General features: G+C 41.7%; 1 protein-coding gene across 4 annotated transcripts in view; it reads right to left on the reverse strand.

The window, feature by feature from the left end:
* The window catches only part of LOC118373912 (neuronal PAS domain-containing protein 2-like), an 80,796-nt gene that overhangs the window by 24,326 nt on the left and 36,662 nt on the right, over positions 1 to 19,808 (reverse strand). For 3 of the 4 annotated variants that reach the window (XM_035760207.2, XM_035760206.2, XM_035760205.2), the window contains exons 2-7: positions 11,642 to 11,827; positions 7,165 to 7,221; positions 6,225 to 6,379; positions 5,644 to 5,735; positions 5,386 to 5,475; positions 2,229 to 2,349 (exon numbers count right to left, since the gene is read on the reverse strand). In XM_035760207.2, the coding sequence (XP_035616100.2) occupies positions 2,229 to 2,349; positions 5,386 to 5,475; positions 5,644 to 5,735; positions 6,225 to 6,379; positions 7,165 to 7,221; positions 11,642 to 11,697 (571 nt within the window). In that variant the 5' untranslated portion in view covers positions 11,698 to 11,827. Of the gene's footprint in view, positions 1 to 2,228; positions 2,350 to 5,385; positions 5,476 to 5,643; positions 5,736 to 6,224; positions 6,380 to 7,164; positions 7,222 to 11,641; positions 11,828 to 16,902; positions 17,244 to 19,808 lie in introns of those variants that run through there. The other variant, XM_052457201.1, reaches the window with a different exon arrangement.

Consider the following 19,808-nt stretch of genomic DNA (forward strand, 5'->3'; position numbering starts at 1 on the left):
GTTTGAAGCCTGAAATGTGGCAAAAGGTCACAAAGTTCAAGGGGGCCGAATACTTTCGCAAGGCACTGTCTGTCTGTCTGTCTGTCTGTCTGTCTGTCTGTCTGTCTGTCTGTCTGTCTGTCTGTCTGTCTGTATGTATGTATGTATGTATGTATGTATATTTACCCCAAAAATATATGGGGGATTGGAACTGACGCAGACAATTACATTGATGGAAGCAACAATCCATCCACAATATTGAAGCTGATCCACCCCCCCCCACCCCCAAAAATAAAAAATAATAATAATTAAAACACCATACACCAGGCGACCTGTCAGCGTGCACTGCGCCCTGCCCGCCACAGGAGTCGCTAGTGCACGATGAAACTCAGACATCCCTGCCGGCCAAACCCTCCCCTAACCTGGATGATGCTGAGCCAATTGGGCACCGCCCCACGGGTTTCCTGGTCGCAGCGAGCTGCAACAGAGCCTGGACTCTAACCCAGAATCTCTAGTGGCACAGCTAGCACTGCGATGCAGTGCCTTAGACCACTGCGCCACTCGGTAGGCCTGAAGCAGTGTTGTTTTACATGAAAGAAAGGAGATGAAAGACAAATACAGGAATTGCCTATTGTGAATGAGGCTAGGAGGAGATGATGATTATTCCAGACACAGTATCGTACAGGAATACAGTTATGCTTTGTATTCCTGTAGTTCTAAACATAGACCTAGACGATTCCACACCGGTCTCTTTCTCAGAAGAGCACAATTGTAGCGTGGGATTGAGGTCAGTTTCTAGAGCCCTAGATACAGGCAGCACTGCTGTGGATTACTGACGCTACCATAACAGTGATTAAAACTCCTATCCACGCTGCTAGGCCAACTACTATTTTTAGCTAAAGGACTCATCATAGGACCAAACTGTCCAGCAATCCAATAAACGGCAACCTGCTCTATTTTTTAGGCCTCCATCACACCAATATAGTTTTATAGCCGAGTGTACTTAGCTCATCTGAACAGAGTGCTGGCCGTAATTTGCTCTACCAAGTGCGCACCGATTTTACATGTAGAATCACGTGAAAATATTGGCAGTCAGACGTCTATAGCAGGTGGTCCCTAAAACACGCGCGCTGAATGATCGGCAGAAGAACAGAACAGTACAGTATGAACTCCTAAAGCACAGTGGCAATAGTCATGTAAATACAATAGAACTGGATGGATGCCTACAGGAGAGATTTAACACCGTGTCAAACAGAATTTCCCCCACTACTGGAATAAAATCGCTGCTTGTGTTGGAGGTTTTGGTGTGTGACTGCTCGGCCACTGCATGCTTTGATGTATAATTCATGACATGGGGATATCATCCATGAAATAAGTGATATCCAACTTGAATAATTGTTCTGTAACATAGTGCCAATAAGAAAAACAAAATAGAACAAATGTTTATTCAGCTACCCTAGTTAAGACCTGTGGATGAACAACAACATAATTATGTTTTAAATGTCACCCAGGCCTCCCGGGTGGCGCAGTGGTTAAGGGCGCTGTACTGCAGCGCCAACTGTGCCACCAGAGACTCTGGGTTCCTGCCCAGGCTCTGTCGTAACCGGCCGCGATCGGGATGTCCGTGGGGCGATGCACAATTGGCATAGCGTCGTCCGGGTTAGGGAGGGGTTGGCCGGTAGGGATATCCTTGTCTCATCGCGCACCAGCGACTCCTGTGGCGGGCCAGGCACAGTGCACACTAACCACGGTTGCCAGGTGCACGGTGTTTCCTCCGACACATTGGTGCGGCTGGCTTCCGGGTTGGATGCACGCTGGGTTAATAAGCAGTGCTGCTTGGTTGGGTTGTGTATCGGAGGACGCATGACTTTCAACCTTTGTCTCTCCCGAGCCTGTACGGGAGTTGTAGCGATGAGACAAGATAGTAACTACTAAAACAATTGGATAGCACGAAATTGGGGAGAAAACAGGGTAAAAAAAGAAAGAATTTGCACATTTATGTAAAAGCTAATTCATATGGTGATGGGCTCTCTGATTAGACATCACAGATGACTTCTCATCACCACCAGTCCAAGACACTCTGAGACAGGCAAGAACATTGTAAACTTCTCATCAAACAACACTATTGTAAAATACAGCCATCTCCTAAGCTGAGCATTCCTGGTGGTGCCAGGGCTGGAGATGGACCCAGTACTGATGGACTGAGAAGGGTGGTACTGAGAGAGTGAAAAGGAGGAATAAATACTCACTGTCCAGGATGTCAGCAGAGATGGGGTCAGTCATCAGCATGTGGGATGATAGCAGCTTATAGACCTCCCCATGCTCACGCTCATGGAGGAAGTTCAAGATATTTTGGTCCACCATATCTGACTGATACAAAAGGATAAAAGGTCAGTTTCTATGGTCCATGATTGTCCATGAACATGTCATATATCATAGTCATATTATAAGTTATGGCATTACATATCATACTGTAGTGTCAGTCTCCAAATTGTAATAAAGCATACATTGATTTGAATGAGTGTATTGAGAGCATAAGTACAGTACCAGTCAAAAGTTTGGACACACCTACTCATTACAGGGTTTTCTTCATTTTTACTATTTTCTAAATTGTAGAATAATAGTGAAGACATCAAACTATGAAATAGCACATATGTAATTATGTAGTAACCAAAAAATATTATTCAAAGTAGCCACCCTTTGCCTTGATGACAGCTTTGCACACTCTTGGCATTATCACAACCAGCTGCACCTAGAATGCTTTTCCAACAGTCTTGAAAAAGTTCCCACATATGCTGAGCACTTGTTAGCTGCTTCTCCTTCACTCTGCAGCCCAACTCATCCCAAACCATCTCAATTGGGTTGAGGTCGAGTAATTGTGGAGGCCAGCACTCCATCACTCTCCTTCTTGGTCAAATAGCCCTTACACAGCCTGGAGGTGTGTTGGGTCATTGTCCAGTTGAAAAACAAATGATATTGAGACTAATTCGCAAACCAGATGGGATGGCGTATAGCTGCAGAATGCTGTGGTAGCCATGCTGGTTAACCTCTCTAGGGTAGGGGGCAGCATTTGGAATTTTGGATGAAAAGCATGCCCAAATTCAACGGCCTGCTACTCTGGCTCAGAATATATGATATGCATTTGGATTTGGATGGAAAACACTCTAAAGTTTCAAAAACTGTTAAAATAGTGTCTGTGAGAATAACAGAACTAATTTAGCAGGCGAAAACCTGAGAAAGATCCATTCGGGAAGTAGTTTTTTGGGGTTTTGTAGTTTTCTATTCAATGCCATTACAGTATCCATTGACTTATAGGACTCCATTTTCAGTTTCTATGCCTTCCACTAGATGTCAACAGTCTTTAGAAATCGTTTCAGGCTTGTAATCGTATAAATGAGGGAGTAAGACCAGTCTGAACGAGTGGACCCTAATGTGTCGCAGAGCTTTTTCAGGCGCATGTGCATTTCTTGTTTACCTTTTATATTGACAACGTTATTGTCCGGTTGAAATATTATAGATAATTTAGGCTAAAAAAACAACCTGAGGATTGAGTATAAACTTCATTTGTTTCTATGAACTTTACAGATACAATTTGGATTTTTTTGTCTGATTGTTTTGAGTTTGAGCAGGTGGATTACTGAAGAAAACACGCTAACAAAACGGAGGTTTTTGGATATAAAGAGACTTCATCGAACAAAAGGAACATTTATTGAATAAATGAATGTCTTCTGATTGCCACCATATGAAGATCATCAAAGGTAAGGGATTAATTTTCATCTCTATTTCTGAGTTTTGTAACGCTTTTGCTTGGCTGGTTACTGTTTGTAATAATTTGTCGGCTAGGTATGTTCTGGGCTAGGTATGCTTTCACCGAAAAGCATTTTATAAATATGACACTGTGGTTGGTTTAACAAGAACTTAATCTTTAAACGTATGTAAAATATGTTTTGTTTTCTGAATTTTGATAATGAGCATTTCTGTAATTGAATTTGGCGCTCTGCAACCTCACTGGATGTTGGCCAGATGGGACGCTAGCGTCCCACGTACCCTAGAGAGGTTAAGTGTGCCTTGAATTCTAAATAAATCACTGACAGTGTCACCAGCAAAGCACCCCCACACCATCACACTTCCTCCTCCATGCTACATGGTGGGAACAACATATGCGGACATCATCCGTTCACCTACTCTGCGTCTCACAAAGACATGGCGGTTGGAACCAAAAATCTCATATTTGGACTCATCATACCAAAGGACAATTTTCTTGGCTCAAGCAGTTCAACCATGAAGGCCTGATTCACGCAGTCTCCTCTGAACAGTTGTTGAGATGTGTCTGTTACTTGAACTGTGAAGCATTTATTTGGGCTGCAATCTGAGGCTGGTAACTTTAATGAACTTATCCTCTGCAGCAGAGGTAACTCTGCGTCTTCCTTTCGTGTGGCGGTCCTCATGAGAGCCAGTTTCATCATAGCACTTGATGGTTTTTGCGAATGCAACAAAGTTCATGAAATGTTCCGGATTGACTGACCTTCACGTCTTAAAGTAATGATGGACTGTTGTTTCTCTTTGCTTATTTGAGCTGTTCTAGCCATAATATGGACTTGGTCTTTTACCAAATCTTCTGTATACGCACCCCCACGTACCCTAGAGAGGTTAAGTGTGTCTTGAATTCAACTGATTGGCTCAAACGCATTAAGGAAAGAAATTCCAAAAATTAACAAGGTACACATGTCACGCCCTGGCCTTAGTTATCTTTGTTTTCTTTATTATTTTGGTTAGGTCAGGGTCTGATATTGGTGATGGTTTTTGTCTCATCTAGGGTGTTTGTACTGTCTAGGGTTTTTTGTAGATTTATGGGTTTGTGTTCATATAAGTCTATGGTTGCCTAGATTGGTTCTCAATCAGAGACAGGTGTTTATCGTTGTCTCTGATTGGGAACCATATTTAGGCAGCCATGTTCTTTGGGTATTTTTTGGGTGATTGTTTCCTGTGTCAGTGTTTGTGCCTCACGTTTCTTGTTTTGTAGTTGTGTTCATGTTTGAGTTTTCCTATTAAAACCATGGACGCTTACCACGCCACATATTGGTCCGATCCTTGTTTCACCTCTTCAGAGGAAGAGGAGGAAATCCACCATGACAACACATTTGAATTGAAATGCATTCCATGTGACTACCTCATGAAGCTGGTTGAGAGAATGCCAAGAGTGTGCAAACAAGGCAAACATGATTCCATACTACATGATTCCATATGTGTTATTTCATAGTTTTGATGTCTTCATCAAAATTCAAGAAAAACCCTGGAATGAGTAGGTGTGTCCAAACTTTTGAATGGTACTGTATATACATTAATATTGAGTTAAAAATAATCAAACATGTAATTCCGAGCTAGATCAGCGTGGCTCTCACTTACCGGTAAATGGCCAATGAGTGAAGACACACTGTCGGACACATATATAATGTTTCCATCTGTAGTTAGTGCTATGAGGAAACCGTCTAAAGCCTATGGAAGGAAACAAAGTCATTATTATTATGCCGGCTACTATAATTATTGTGTGTTATATTTCTTTCAGAGGTACATCATGGGTACTGTTGGTGCTGGCCTACAGAGGTTCATCAGGATGTTATTTCATATCAGAGGAGGTAAACGTGGAGCTGAGCTGATTTTTACCTCCAGCATCAACTGGGTGAACTCCTCATTACTAAGGAACGAAGGCTTCCAGTCCTGCCGGATCTCACATGACTCTGTCTGTGCTGTGATTTCTGAAACAGAGGAGGCAGAGGAAGGCCAGGAAGAGGGGTTAGATATATCTGTTAGCACTACACATCCACATCCAGGCACCATCACTGTCAAATAGGTTAGTAGTGGAAGGATCCTGATGAATACCGGAGACACATAACAGAAAAGGAAAAGAGGTTAAGAAATATCCCAGATCAGAAATGTTTATCTCAGAAACACTGACATCTGTGACCTTGATTCTGACAGAAGACAGAGTTGAGGTTATGTCGGTCTGAGCCAAGCTTGTAAGGAAAGTGGAGTAGTCCTCTCTTTTCTCTCTGTCCTGTCCAACAAGTACTAGACAGCTAATGTCCTCCACCCTCATAGTTCCTTCTCTTCACACCCTTTTTGTGAGCAGTGATGTTCTGCATGTAGGGCAGGACGCACGTGCCACGCGCACACACACGACAGGTCAGCAGGAGGCCAACACCAATGTGATGACTGACGCAGCCGACTACGTTACACATTCCTACCTTTCTGTTTCTGCAGGAAGTCAATAGTTCTCTGCAGTATGGTAGACTTGTCCATCTTGCGTGGATGGCCTTGGCCCTGCAGCATGGTGCATAGCTCCTTGATGAGCACATTGAATTGGTCTCTTCTTTTCTTTTCTGATTTGTTCCGAGATGCCCTTGAATAGAACAGATTATAAATGTACAGGATTACATTTCTGACCATATACACTTCGGGAACATTGACCATCTATATGCTTTATAAAGAAGTGCATTTGAAGTGGAAATTGCGAGCTCAACGATTCTAACTACAGCTTCGTATTTATGAAACACACACTCCTGAGTGACAGCTGCTTATCAATAACCACCATTGCAATTCATTCATTCATCTGCCACAATAAAACAGCTTGCAGGATGGAAATCCCTTCTGATAGCACAAGCAAACATTTATGAAGATTCATCTGATATGGACCTGTGATGGAAAAAACTATGACATCAATAGCATCGCAAACACAAAATCTACCATTAACACAAACGTTCAGACATTTTCTCTTACTTGAGGTTTTTGCTGCCATTCTCCCCAGACTCAAATACATCTGCACCCCCTGACTAATGATTTGAAAGTCTATTTTCAGCTAGACTTGTGTGCATCATTACTGGAAAGCAAAAATGTCTTGACCCTGTTAGATAGATGGAGGGGGCCCTCTCCTCAACACATTCCTATGACATTTTTTTAAGCTGTCTAGTCACAAAAACCAACAGAAACATTTGTCTTAGCGCTGAAAAGTGATTTTGAGAGATGAAAATGTGAAGAGTCTTGACATCTGCAAAGCAGACACCTTCACAGATGTAATGCCAAAGTAGGGCCACTTGTCTCTGTCTGCCTCATCTTGCGTCCTCACACTCAAAAGTCTCATGCTCGGAGACACACACGTGAACACACACACACACACACGTGGAATACCTTTTTGCCCTGTCTTTATCATCTTCGTCCATCAAATCGTCCACACAGCTGCTGGTGCTAGAGGGAAAAGGGAGAGACGAGTTGGAATGCTGTTTCTCTGAATATTCACCAATAAGATTATTATGCCCCTTCTCCTCTACAACATTATGAATAGAGATAGATAGACACCCTTGGAGTGGAAACCATTCTTAATAATGACTTAATCTATATCTTATACATAAACAGGGTCTCTCCTATGGTCCTAAAGAAACTGACTTGTGCCAAGATGTTTTCTAGGGTGTTTGGGTTCACATAGTACAGTAGTCAACCAAGTATATGAAGAGTTTTATTCCAAAACGCTATATATCCATTTTCAGAAATGTTGGTAAATGAGCTTTTATTGCTTAAAGAAATGATGGAAGAGACTGGTGTGTTTTTCACTATCTAATCATGGCATGGGGTTGTTCAATGACAGGCATGTATTTGTTTATGTAACGATGTACGCTGAACGTCAGGAAGCACGTTCAGAGAGTGAATACATGTCATAAATAAAGAAACAAAACAAGGAACACGAACAGCGCACCGACATAGAACAGGAACAATGACAACTGGGGAAGAAACCAAAGGGAGGGACATATAAAGGCCAGGTAATCAAGGAGATGACGGGAGTCCAGGTGATTGTCATTATGCGCCTAACGCTGGTGACAGGTGTGCGCCGTAACGAGCAGCCTGGTGACCTGGAGGCCGGAGAGGAAGCACAAGTGACAGTTTCAAATCTATCACTTTGATGGTTTCAGAGAGACAAATAATCATGTTTTCTTTTCAAAAAGCTATATAAAATCGGCCTCAATCTCAGATAAATAATTAGTACTGCTAGGTTTTACACAGACAAATGTAACAAATAACTAAATTTTTATTAAGAACTGTTCAAATGATACACAAAAACAATTTAAATATTTTTTTAAATACAGTAATATGAGATCTTTACATTTGACATTTTAGTCATTGAGCAGATGCTCTTATCCAGAGCGACGTGTATTTATCTCAAATCAAGTACATTTGTATTTGTCACACGCTTCGTAAACAACAGGTGTGGACTTACAGTGAAATGTTTACTTACAGAACCTTCCCAACAATGCAAAGAACAATAATAGAGAAATAATAAAAGTAATAATAGTTACGCAATGAGTAATGATAACTTGGCTATATACACGGGGTACCAGTACTGAGTCAATGAGTAATGATAACTTGGCTATATACACGGGGTACCAGTACTGAGTCAATGAGTAATGATAACTTGGCTATATACACGGGGTACCAGTACCGAAACGATGTGCAGAGGTCTGAAGTAATTGAGGTAGATATGTACATGTAACTAGGAATAAAGTAACAGATATTAAACAGTAACAAATCAAATTGTATTTGTCACATACACATGGTTAGCAGATGTTAATGCGAGTGTAGCGAAATGCTTGTGCTTCTAGTTCCGACAATGCAGTAAAAACCAACGAGTAATCTAACCTAACAATTTCACAACAGCTACTTTATACACACAAGTGTAAAGGGATGAAGAATATGTACATAAAGATATATGAATGAGTGATGATACAGATCGGCATAGGCAAGATGCAGTAGATGGTATCGAGTACAGTATATACATATGAGATAAGTAATGTAGGGTATGTAAGCATTATATTAAGTGGTATTGTTTAAAGTGGCTAGTGATACATTTTTTACATGTATGGCAGCAGCCACTGGCTGTTTAACAGTCTGATGGCCTTGAGATAGAAGCTGTTTTTCAGTCTCTCAGTCCCTGCTTTGATGCACCTGTACTGATTTCGCCTTCTGGATGATAGCAGCGTGAACAGGCAGTGGCTCGGGTGGTTGTTGTCCTTGATGATCTTTATGGTCTTCCTGTGACATCGGGTGGTGTAGGTGTCCTGGAGGGAAGGTAGTTTGCCCCCGGTGATGCGTTGTGCAGACCTCACTACCCTCTGGAGAGCTTTACGATTGTGGGCAGAGCAGTTGCCGTACCAGGCGGTGATACAGCCCGACAGGATGCTCTCGGTTGTGAGTGCTTTTGGTAACAAGCCAAATTTCTTCAGCCTCCTGAAGTTGAAGAGACGCTGCTGCGCCTTCTTCAACACTCTGTCTGTGTGGGTGGACCAATTCAGTTTGTCTGTGATGTGTACGCCGATGAACTTTAAACATTTTACCCTCTCCACTACTGTCCTGTTGATGTGGATAGGGGGGTGCTCCCTCTGCTGTTTCCTGAAGTCCACGATTATCTCCTTTGTTTTGTTGAGGTTGAGTGTGAGGTTATTTTCCTGACACCACACTCCGAGGGCCCTCACCTCCTCCCTGTAGGCCGTCTCGTCATTGTTGGGAATCAAGCCTACCACTGTAGTGTCGTCACATAGTTATTCCTCTTGTTCAGATGGGTTAGTGCAGTGTGGTTGCGTCATCTGTGGACCTATTGGGGCGGTAAGCAAATTGGAGTGGGTCTAGGGTGTCAGGTAAGGTGGAGGTGATATGGTCCTTGACTAGACTCTCAAAGCACTTCATGATGACGGAAGTGATTGCTACGGGGCGGTAGTCGTTTAGCTCAGTTACCTTAGCTTTCAGCAGCGTATGTGATGAGTCAAAAAAGTGAGTTGTAGTCAATGAACAGCATTCTCACATAGGTGTTCCTTTTGTCCAGGTCGGAAAGGGCAGTGTGGAGTGCAATATAGATTGCGTCATCTGTGGATCTGTTGGGACAGTATGTGAATTGGAGTGGATCCAGGGTGCCTTTGAAATCAAAGTTTATTTGTCACGTGCGCCGAATACAACAGGTGTACAGTGAAATGCTTACTTACAAGCCCTGGCGGGACACAATACAAATAGTCTGGGTAGCCATTTGATTAACTGTTCAGGAGTTTTATGGCTTGAGGGTAAAAGCTGTTGAGAAGCATTTTGGTCCTAGACTTGGCGCTCTGGTACTGCTTGCCATGCGGTAGCAGAGAGAACAGTCTATGACTGGGGTGGCTGGGGTTTTTGACAATTTTTAGGGCCTTCCTCTGACACCGCCTGGTGTAGAGGTCCTCGATGGTAGGTAGCTTAGACCCAGTGATGTACTGGGTCGTACACACTACCCTCTGTAGTGCCTTGCAGTCGGAGGCCGAGCAGTTGCCATACCAGGCAGTGATGCAACCAGTCAGAATGCTCGCGATGTTGCAGCTGTCAAACATTTTGAGGATCTGATGACCCATGCCAAATCTTTTCAGTCTCCTGAGGGGAATAGGTTTTGTTGTGCTCTCTTCACAACTGTCTTGTTGTGTTTGGACCATTCTAGTTTGTTGGTGATGTGGACACCAAGGAACTTGAAGCTCTCAACCTGCTCCACTACAGCCCCGTGAATGAGAATGGGGGCATGCTCGGTCCTCCTTTTCCTGTAGTCCACAATCATCTCCTTTGTCTTGACTACGTTGAGGGATAGGTTGTTATTATAGATGTGAGTGCTACGGGGTGACAGTCATTTAAACAGGTTATTCTTGGGCACAGGGACTATGGTAGTCTGATTTAAACATGTAGGTATTACAGACTGGGTCAGGGAGAGGTTGAAAATGTCAGTGAAGACACTTGCCATCTGTTCGGAGAGACAACACCATATCACAGTCAAATATACAAGATACAAACATTGCATTTCAGCACAACAATGGATATATAGCTTTTTGCAACATAAAAAACTAAACATTTTCTGTCACACCCTGATCAGTTTCACCTGTCCTCATTATTGTCTCCACCCCCTCCAGGTGTTGCTTGTTTTCCCCATTATATTCATCCCTGTGTTTCCTGTCTCTCTGTGCCAGTTCATCTTGTATGTCCAAGCCTACCAGCGTTTCTTCCCGTTTTCCTGCTTTGCCTTTCTCCTTTTTCTAGTCCTCCCGGTTTTGACCCTTGCCTGTTCTGGACTCTGTACCCGCCTGCCTGACCATTATGCCTGCCTTGACCACAAGCTTGTCTGCCATCTCCTGGACTCTGACCTGATTTTGACCTTTTGCCTGTCCATGACCATTCTCTTGCCTATTCCCTTTGGATTTATTAAACATCTTAAACTCCAACCATCTGCCTCCCATGTCTGCATTTGGGTCTCGCCTAGTGTCATGATATTTTCTTACACATCTAAAATCTACTAATACAAATCTGAGAACAGTAATATGTCACACACACACACACACACACACACACACACACACACACACACACACACACACACACACACACACACACACACACACACACACACACACACACACACACACACACACACACAAATGTACCCATAAGAAATAACCACTGATGAAAAAACAGAAATGTAAAAGATTGGTGGATATAGCATTTTGGAAATAAACTCTTCATATATTGTTAGTAAACAAGTAATATTTCTCAATACAAACACATGTATTTATAAGTGACAGGAAACACAAGAAAAAATAAAAGTAGCCTAGATACTTACTCCCATTCCCTCCTGCTGGACGGACATAGGGACCCAAAGTCGGAAAGGTTGTCCATTCTCACTCCCTCTCCCAGCCAGGCCCTATCTGAAGTCTGATGTATCCCATCTGCGCCCCAGGAAAAAGCTAATGATCACCTGCTGCTGCTGCCCACCTCCTCCTGGAGTCCACCACAGAAACACCAAAACCTGTGAAGGACAATACGAATGTGGGCTTGAGTAAAGGGGGAAAAATCTAGGCCTATTACATCCGATAATCCTTTAATTACTGTAACTTGATTCATCTGCAGTTTCATTCAAGTGTCATAACTGTAATACACACAGCAACAGTGTTGCCCCGCAGTATTCTCTTATTCACACTTAAGCACATCCCAAAAGGTACTTGAAAGTGATCATATTTCCAATTCTATTCTGACCAAGTGTACGTTTTAAAGTTATTCTTGTGAAAAACAATGCATACAGAATTATCATGTTCACTGTAAAATACAATAGGCTATTATTTATCAACCCAGAGCATATCTCAGAGAATATAATCTCAGTGAGTGAACATTACCAGAAGAAACATCATTATTCATTGTGATTTATGAGCCATGATTTTCCACAGGTGGGCTGGAAATATATTTATTTTATTTCTAAAAGTTTGGACACAGCTACTCATTCAAGGGTTTTTTCTTTATTTTAAATATTTTCTGCATTCTATAATAATAGTGAATAGATCAAAACTATGAAATAACACATATGGAATCATATACTAACCAAATCAGTGTTAAACAAATCAAAATATATTTTAGATTCTTCAAAGTAGCCACCATTTGCCTTGTTGACAGCTTTGCACACTCTTGGCATTCTCTCAACCAGCTTCACCTGGAATGCTTTTCCAACAGTCTTGAAGGAATTCCCACATATGCTGAGCACTTGGCTGCTTCTCCTTCACTCTGCAGTTCAACTCATCCCAAACCATCTCAATTGAGTTGAGGTCGGGTGGAGGCCAGGTCATCTGATGCAGCACTCCGTCAAATAGCCCTTACACAGCCTGGAGGTGTGTTGGGTTATTGTCCAGTTGAAAAACAAATGATAGTGAGACTAAGCACAAACCACATGGGATGGCATATCGCTGCAAAAAGCAGTGGTATCCATGCTGGTTAAGTGTGCCTTGAATTATGAAAATAATCTGATTTATTTAATCTTTTACCCAGATGTAATAACAAAAACAACAGTACAAGATGTTGTAAACTTACGACTTAGACCTCAAACACTTGATGTATACCCTTTACAAAGACAGAAAGTGGCTACAGATGGAGAGCGAACTACAAAATCACAAGAATATATTTTAAAATCGGAAGATGATAGGATGGGTGTCCCTTTGAGAACTACGCTACTTCTCCTTCAATTGGACAAAAACACTGACCAAGTCCAGTAGAGTAGACTGGACCCGTTGGGCACAAACGTCAATTAAGCATCTATTCCACATTGGTTCAACGAAATTTCATTGAAATGACATGGAAACAATGTTGAATCAACCAGTGTGTGCCCAGTGGGGAGCTTCTTCCATCGAAGAGGACTTCCTTTACTTTCATATACAAGGAAATAAAACATTGAACAACCCATGCATTTTGGTGGTCTACTGTACATGGTGCATGGTGAGTTTCTACCTGGAAACTCTTTGAGTGAGAATATTACACCACAACCAGAATGCATTGAGTTCAGTGAGACAAGGTTTACAGCTGTCAAGTGGAGTGACACATGTGCCCTGAGGGGCACGGATCTTAAATTGTCTGCCAGAACTTGATGGCAGAGGAGAGGAATACACATCCAAGTTTATGTTCATGACCGTCGCCTGCACTAACATACACCACCTCAGGCAGGTACGCAGCAAGATTACTTTTCTCACTAACTCTGGCAAGAAACGATTGACGTGTCAGACTTCATCTTCCTAGAACTCGTCTGTACACAGGCTGAACAACCTCACAATGACAAAAACCTGTTCTATTGCAAAAGGTAGAAAACCTCTTGTCTTGATCTTTGGGAGATTTTGATTAAACTATTTAATTAAAAAACAAACTGAGGGCCTCCCGGGTGGCGCAGTGGTTAAGTGCTGTGCCACCAGAGACTCTGGGTTCGCGTCCAGGCTCTGTCGCAACCAGCCGCGACCGGGAGGTTTGTGGGGTGACGCACAATTGGCCTAGCGTCGTCCGTGTTAGGGAGGGTTTGGCAGGTAGGGATTTCCTTGTCTCATTGCGCACTAGCGACTCCTGTGGCAGGCCGAGCACAGTGCGCGCTAACCAAGGTTGCCAGATGCACGGTGTTTCTTCCGACACATTGGTGCGGCTGGCTTCCGGGTTGGATGCTCGCTGTGTTAAGAAGCAGTGCGGCTTGGTTGGGTTGTGGATGCATGACTTTCGACCTTCGTCTCTCCCGAGCCCATACGGGAGTTGTAGCAATGAGACAAGATAGTAGCTACTAACAATTGGATACCATGAAATTGGGGGGAAAAAGGGGGTAAAATTCAAAAACAAAAAACAACACAAAAAAACTAAACAAACTGAAAAGCCATGCAATAGCATATTCACACTGCCAATGGTTCACGTTCTCTCACACACACACACACACACACACACACACACACACACACACACACACATTCAATGGAATTCAGAAAGTAATTATTTTTATTGAAGCATCCATCTTTAATCTTAGAATCGTTCAACTATGAAACCTGTCAATATATATCACTGCTGAGAATGGTTTGGAGGGAGCTGCTGGTTACAGCTCTCAACTCTTTCATAACCAAAGTGACTTATTTACGTGTTCATCAAGGATGTAATTCCATGAGATTATCACCTTTGCATCATGTCAAGGAACAATTGGTTGTTTGCTTGAGGTGAGAGGTAGCCAATGACGGCATAAGTATATTCAATCTAGGCTGAAGTTTCAGTAAAACATACGGTGAAAAAAAGGGAAAGAGAATGTGAGAATAAACACATATGACATGACATGTTTCAGGCTGATGATATCATTTAAGGGGGGTGATTTGATTGTATTTGACAATGATGTAATTGATGTGACGTTTGTGATATGTAATGTCAGTGTTGTACGTAATGTCACGACAGCAGGTAGCCAAACGGTTAGAACGCTGTGCCAGTAACAGAAAGGTCGCTGGTTTTGAATACCCGAGCAGACAAGGTTCAAATTCTGTCGATGTACCATTGAGCAATGCACTTAACCCTAATTTGCTTCAGGGGCCATGTACTACTATGGCTAACCCTGTAAAATAACACATTTCACTGCACCTATCTGGTGTATGTGACATTAAAACTTTTTTTTTTCATTAAAAATATTATACTAAATGGTCTAATTTGTATAGACAGGTTAGCTGATCATCAAAACCGACGCGTGCACAACTATAGGGCAAAACAGATGGGGCCGGCTTAGATTGTTGACAACATGTAATCTACAGTGCAATCGTAAAGTATTCAGACCTCTTCTCCTTTTCTCCAGAGTGGGAAGGCACTGCATCTCAGTGCTAGAGGCGTCTCTGTAGCACTCCACCAATCAGGCCTTTATGGTAGAGTGGCCAGACGGAAGCCACTCCTCAAGTAAAAGGCGCATGACAGCCTATTTGGAGTTTGCCAAGAGAAACCTAAAGGACTCTCAGACCATGAGAAACAAGATTCTCTGGTCTGATGAAACCAAGATTGAATTATTTGGCCTGAATGCCAAGCGTCACATCTGGAGGAAACCTGGCACCATCCCTACAGTGAAGCATGGTGGTGGCAGCATCTTGCTATGGGGATGTTTTTCAACGATAGGGACTGTGAGACAAATCAGAATCAAGGGAAAGATGAATGGAGCAAAGTACAGAGAGATCTTTGATGAAAACCTGCTCCAGAGAGCTCAGGACCTCAGACAGGGTCGAAGGTTCACCTTTCAACAGGACAATGACCCTAAGCACACAGACAAGAAAACGCAGGAGTGGCTTCGGAACAAGTCTTGAATGTCCCCTTGAGTGACCCAGTCAGAGCCCTGGCTTGAACATCTCTGGAGAGACCTGAAAATAGCTGTGCAGCGACGCTCCCCATCCAACCTGACAAAGCTCGAGAGGATCTGCAGAGAAGAATGGGAGAAACTCCCATTCTTTTATTGTCACGAGTGGCGCCCGGCGGTCGTCGTCACCGGCCTATTAGCTGCTACTGATTGTCTTTCCTCCCCCTCCTTGTATGTTTATTGGTAGCACCTGTTTATGTATGATTAGTTTGTCTTTATTAGACAGCCGGCCCGCCTGGTTGTTGTGCGGGATTATTTCAGTGTAACCTTCGGCTCTGTTGTAGAGGTACGTGTTAGTGCCTGGTCGTGATTTTTCCGTTGTACATTTTCATTCCCTGTGTTTGGGGCCGTTACTATTGTGAGCACCCTGTGGTGCGTTGGTGCTATTAAAGACGCACAGCATTGCACTCTCTGTCTCCTGCGTTTGACTCCACACCCACGACACCCGGAGCATTACATTTATAATAATAATAACCTTTATTTTGACAGGTAGTCATGCTGAGACCAAGTTCTCTTTCACAGATGAGCCCTGTGTCCACATCAATACACACTACACACATCAATAAACACATCAACACACACAAATATTCAAATCAATACATGAAAAGCAAAACACAATCATAGAAAACAAACACATTCGTCAGTAAAATAGGTCCTCAATCAGCCTGTTGAATTGCCCTAGAGGCACCAATTCATCACATTTTCCAGAGCCTTGGAGATTATTCCACAATTAAGGGGCAAAAACACTAAAAACAGATTTACCTAACTCAGTGGATATTGAAGAGATCTAAAGTCCCAAAAGCACTATGTTCTAATCAAGGTAAACATGGGTTTAAAATTATTTATCTCAAAAAAAGACAACTCATTCCCTTGCAAGGACACACTATACTTGTAAATCTATACCAGTGAGCTGAATTGTGCCTTTTAAGAAAATGATTAACTACGTTGTGAAATACACACAGGACATAACACTTCTCTATGAAAATAGACATAGAAAGCATAGAAATTAACATTGTATAATAGTTAGCCTAGTTTATTTGTATGTTGACATCTTGGCTTTAAAAGCAGAAGCCAACAGATATATCCATCCAAAATGGAAGCAACTGCCAACCTATAGCCTACTGATTTGATTTGATTGATTTGATTTGATTTACTCTACGTTTGAATTAATACAAGACTAGAGTGACACAAAACGCAAAGGACATTACAATCTTACATACCTTGAAAACTGGACTTTAGATCCATACTTTACTTTTGAAGGTACTCCTTTTCCAACAGCCTACTGTGTAAATCACTGAGCCAACTATCCTAAGCTTGACTCACCACAAGCACATCGCAAACAGATCATAGTGGAATTAACCCCAGAATGACTAAGAAACACCCAAAACATTGAAAGATAACGGAAGCGATGCTGGAAACAAATAACTATCGGACAAACCCGCTGCCTAAGTATTATTCAAACTACAATTTGAGTAACATCCCTATTCGGAAACATAGATTCCAGGAGTAATCATTTTCAGGTCTATGCTCGGTCTGTTTTCCTCTACCACTCAACATCCTCCGTTGACAGTCCCTTGTAAACAGGACTGAGCCGCTGTGAACAGGGAAAGTAGGTCAGTCGGTAGCTCAATACTTAACTAATGACATCATTAGCAACCGGCTGTGCAACACACAACTAAGAGTATATAGTGAGAAAATAGTTTGGATAATAGGCTATATATATACACTTGTACGCCATTCTGGGACACATTATTCTGAATTTGAACGTTTGTAATTAATTTGAGTGCCGAGTTTCTTCCAGGTGAATTGAAACATTGTAACTGACAGAGGGTAGAGCAGGACATGTAGAATCTCGGATATGTTCCAGGTTTGCTGTCAGTGAGTTTGCTCCCAATTACTACATTGTAATAATGTTGCCAATGATGTATATGATCGAGGCCTTACTGTCACCTGTATCATGTAGCCTATAACCTCCTGTGTATGGTTGGCAATTCATGGCAGGTTGACAAATATTGAAATGAGAATTAAATGAATTTTATACTGAAAACTTCTGAGTTCATAATAAATGACATTTGACCAGTCTTTTCTAATGCCCTGGCCTGGAGCCTAACAAATAATACTGAACAGTGTAATTATGAAAAATATTCAGTACAGTAGGCCAACATACAAGCAGGACTCATTTCCAAAACTTGTCAGCCTATTCTAAGAAAATATCTGGTTCTGTGGTTGCCCGATGCTACCAATAAGATCTCATTCACTAGAACTCTAAGTCACATGTCTATAAAGGCTACGCTTTACAAATAATGTTAGTACAATTTACAGAATATTTCTGTCTGTTCAGAGAAGTCTATTATTCAGAGTCTAATAATTTAATGAAACATAATTAAACCTAACTGAACAAAAGTGTTTATGCTACTCATCATCTCATTGTAAGAAGTACTGCATCTTCCCAATTTGTGATATCAAATTAGGACCTACCAGGGTAGCAGAACAATCAGGGAACAGTTAAGCAAAAGGGAATATTGGACAGGTCCTGAAGACAGAGTAATAAAATATACACAACCTAGTTATGGGAAATAATAAAATAGCACAAGATCTGATATGCTGTAACAACAACACACAAACCCACATTTACAGTGCACACATGGCGACACACAGATTCAGATTCTACATACTCTTCTGTATTATTACAAACAAAAATATTCAGTAAGTCACATGAATACCCGTTGGATGATATAAAAATAAGTATTTGTTCTTGACTGACTTGCCTTAAATAAAGGTCAAATAAAAAATAAATACAACATTTCCCTGCACCAGCAAGCCTTGCAGGATCACCTCCGCTACACTGGTAATATTGATATATCAATAAATGTGTTTTGAACTGGATCTCATCTACTTAAAAAAAAATGTTACTGAATGCTTTCTGAATACCAAACTCAAGCTACTGTACACATACACAATAAAAACACGCTTTGCTTCTTTTTTTTGTGTATCGCACACATATCGCACACATAGACACCTGTGACTCTGATAAATCTTCAATAATTATAATAATGAAGGACAGATTTTGTCACGTTCGTTATAAGGATCGGACCAAGGTGCAGCGTAAGTAGAGTTCCACATGTTTTTAAGAAAACCGAAAATCAGCAAAACAAAACAAACAAGCACACACGAAACGTGAAGCTGTATGTATAGTGCAGACTGGCAACTAAACATAGAACAAGATCCCACAAACACCAAAGGGAAATGGCTACCTAAATATGATCCCCAATCAGAGACAACGATAAACAGCTGCCTCTGATTGGGAACCATATCAGGCCACCATAGACATACCAATCACCTAGACCTACAAAAACTCTAGACATTTTAAATTGACAACTTACAACTTTGCGTTTCTTTCTGCAGTCCAGGTGACATTTAGTCCACTATCTACAGCTTTAGACAACCTCCTCATGAAAAGGAAAGCATATGAATGAGGAGGCTTCCCAAGCAATAAGAGCCATAACTACTTATCTGGCTGCAATAAAACCTTATTACTTTGTTTACCTGAGAAATGTAACATCATGACACGTTTCAACTTTAAACTTGTCAGTTTCTTAACTAATTACAGCCATAAGCTTCCTGTACCAGAATGATGCTAAAGTCTCAGAGGAAATGTGTTCTTTCCACACAGACTTTAGCTGCAAGACCTGTCTTCGAACTCGAACTGGATACAGGAGGAGTTTGGCCGAGAGTTTTGTTTGTGAGTGATGAGACTTCGCCTCCTTCCTTTGTACAAAGCTAATCACAATTGTTAATGGAATTAACCCCAGAAGTAAAAGGGTAAATGACAAACTTTCACAAGATAATTGTACTTCTGGGTAACCGAGATGATCTATACTGTAACCATTGCCATGTCCTCTGTGTCAAGGAATTATGGGAACCTGTCCACCCCCCCCATGCAGTAGACACTATAATCTCTCCTTATTACCTGTTTTCTTCTGTTTCACTGTATTTTATTAACCTTAGCCATTTGCAGTAGTAATATTGTAAAAAAAAAAACAGTAATAATGCTTCATCTCGTAATGACAAAATGCAAGTGGATTCAGAGATTCTGGCAGGTTTTAGATACCTGATTTCCCTTCAA

The sequence above is a fragment of the Oncorhynchus keta genome, chromosome 11 (assembly GCF_023373465.1).
Source record: "Oncorhynchus keta strain PuntledgeMale-10-30-2019 chromosome 11, Oket_V2, whole genome shotgun sequence".
NCBI lineage: Eukaryota > Metazoa > Chordata > Actinopteri > Salmoniformes > Salmonidae > Oncorhynchus > Oncorhynchus keta.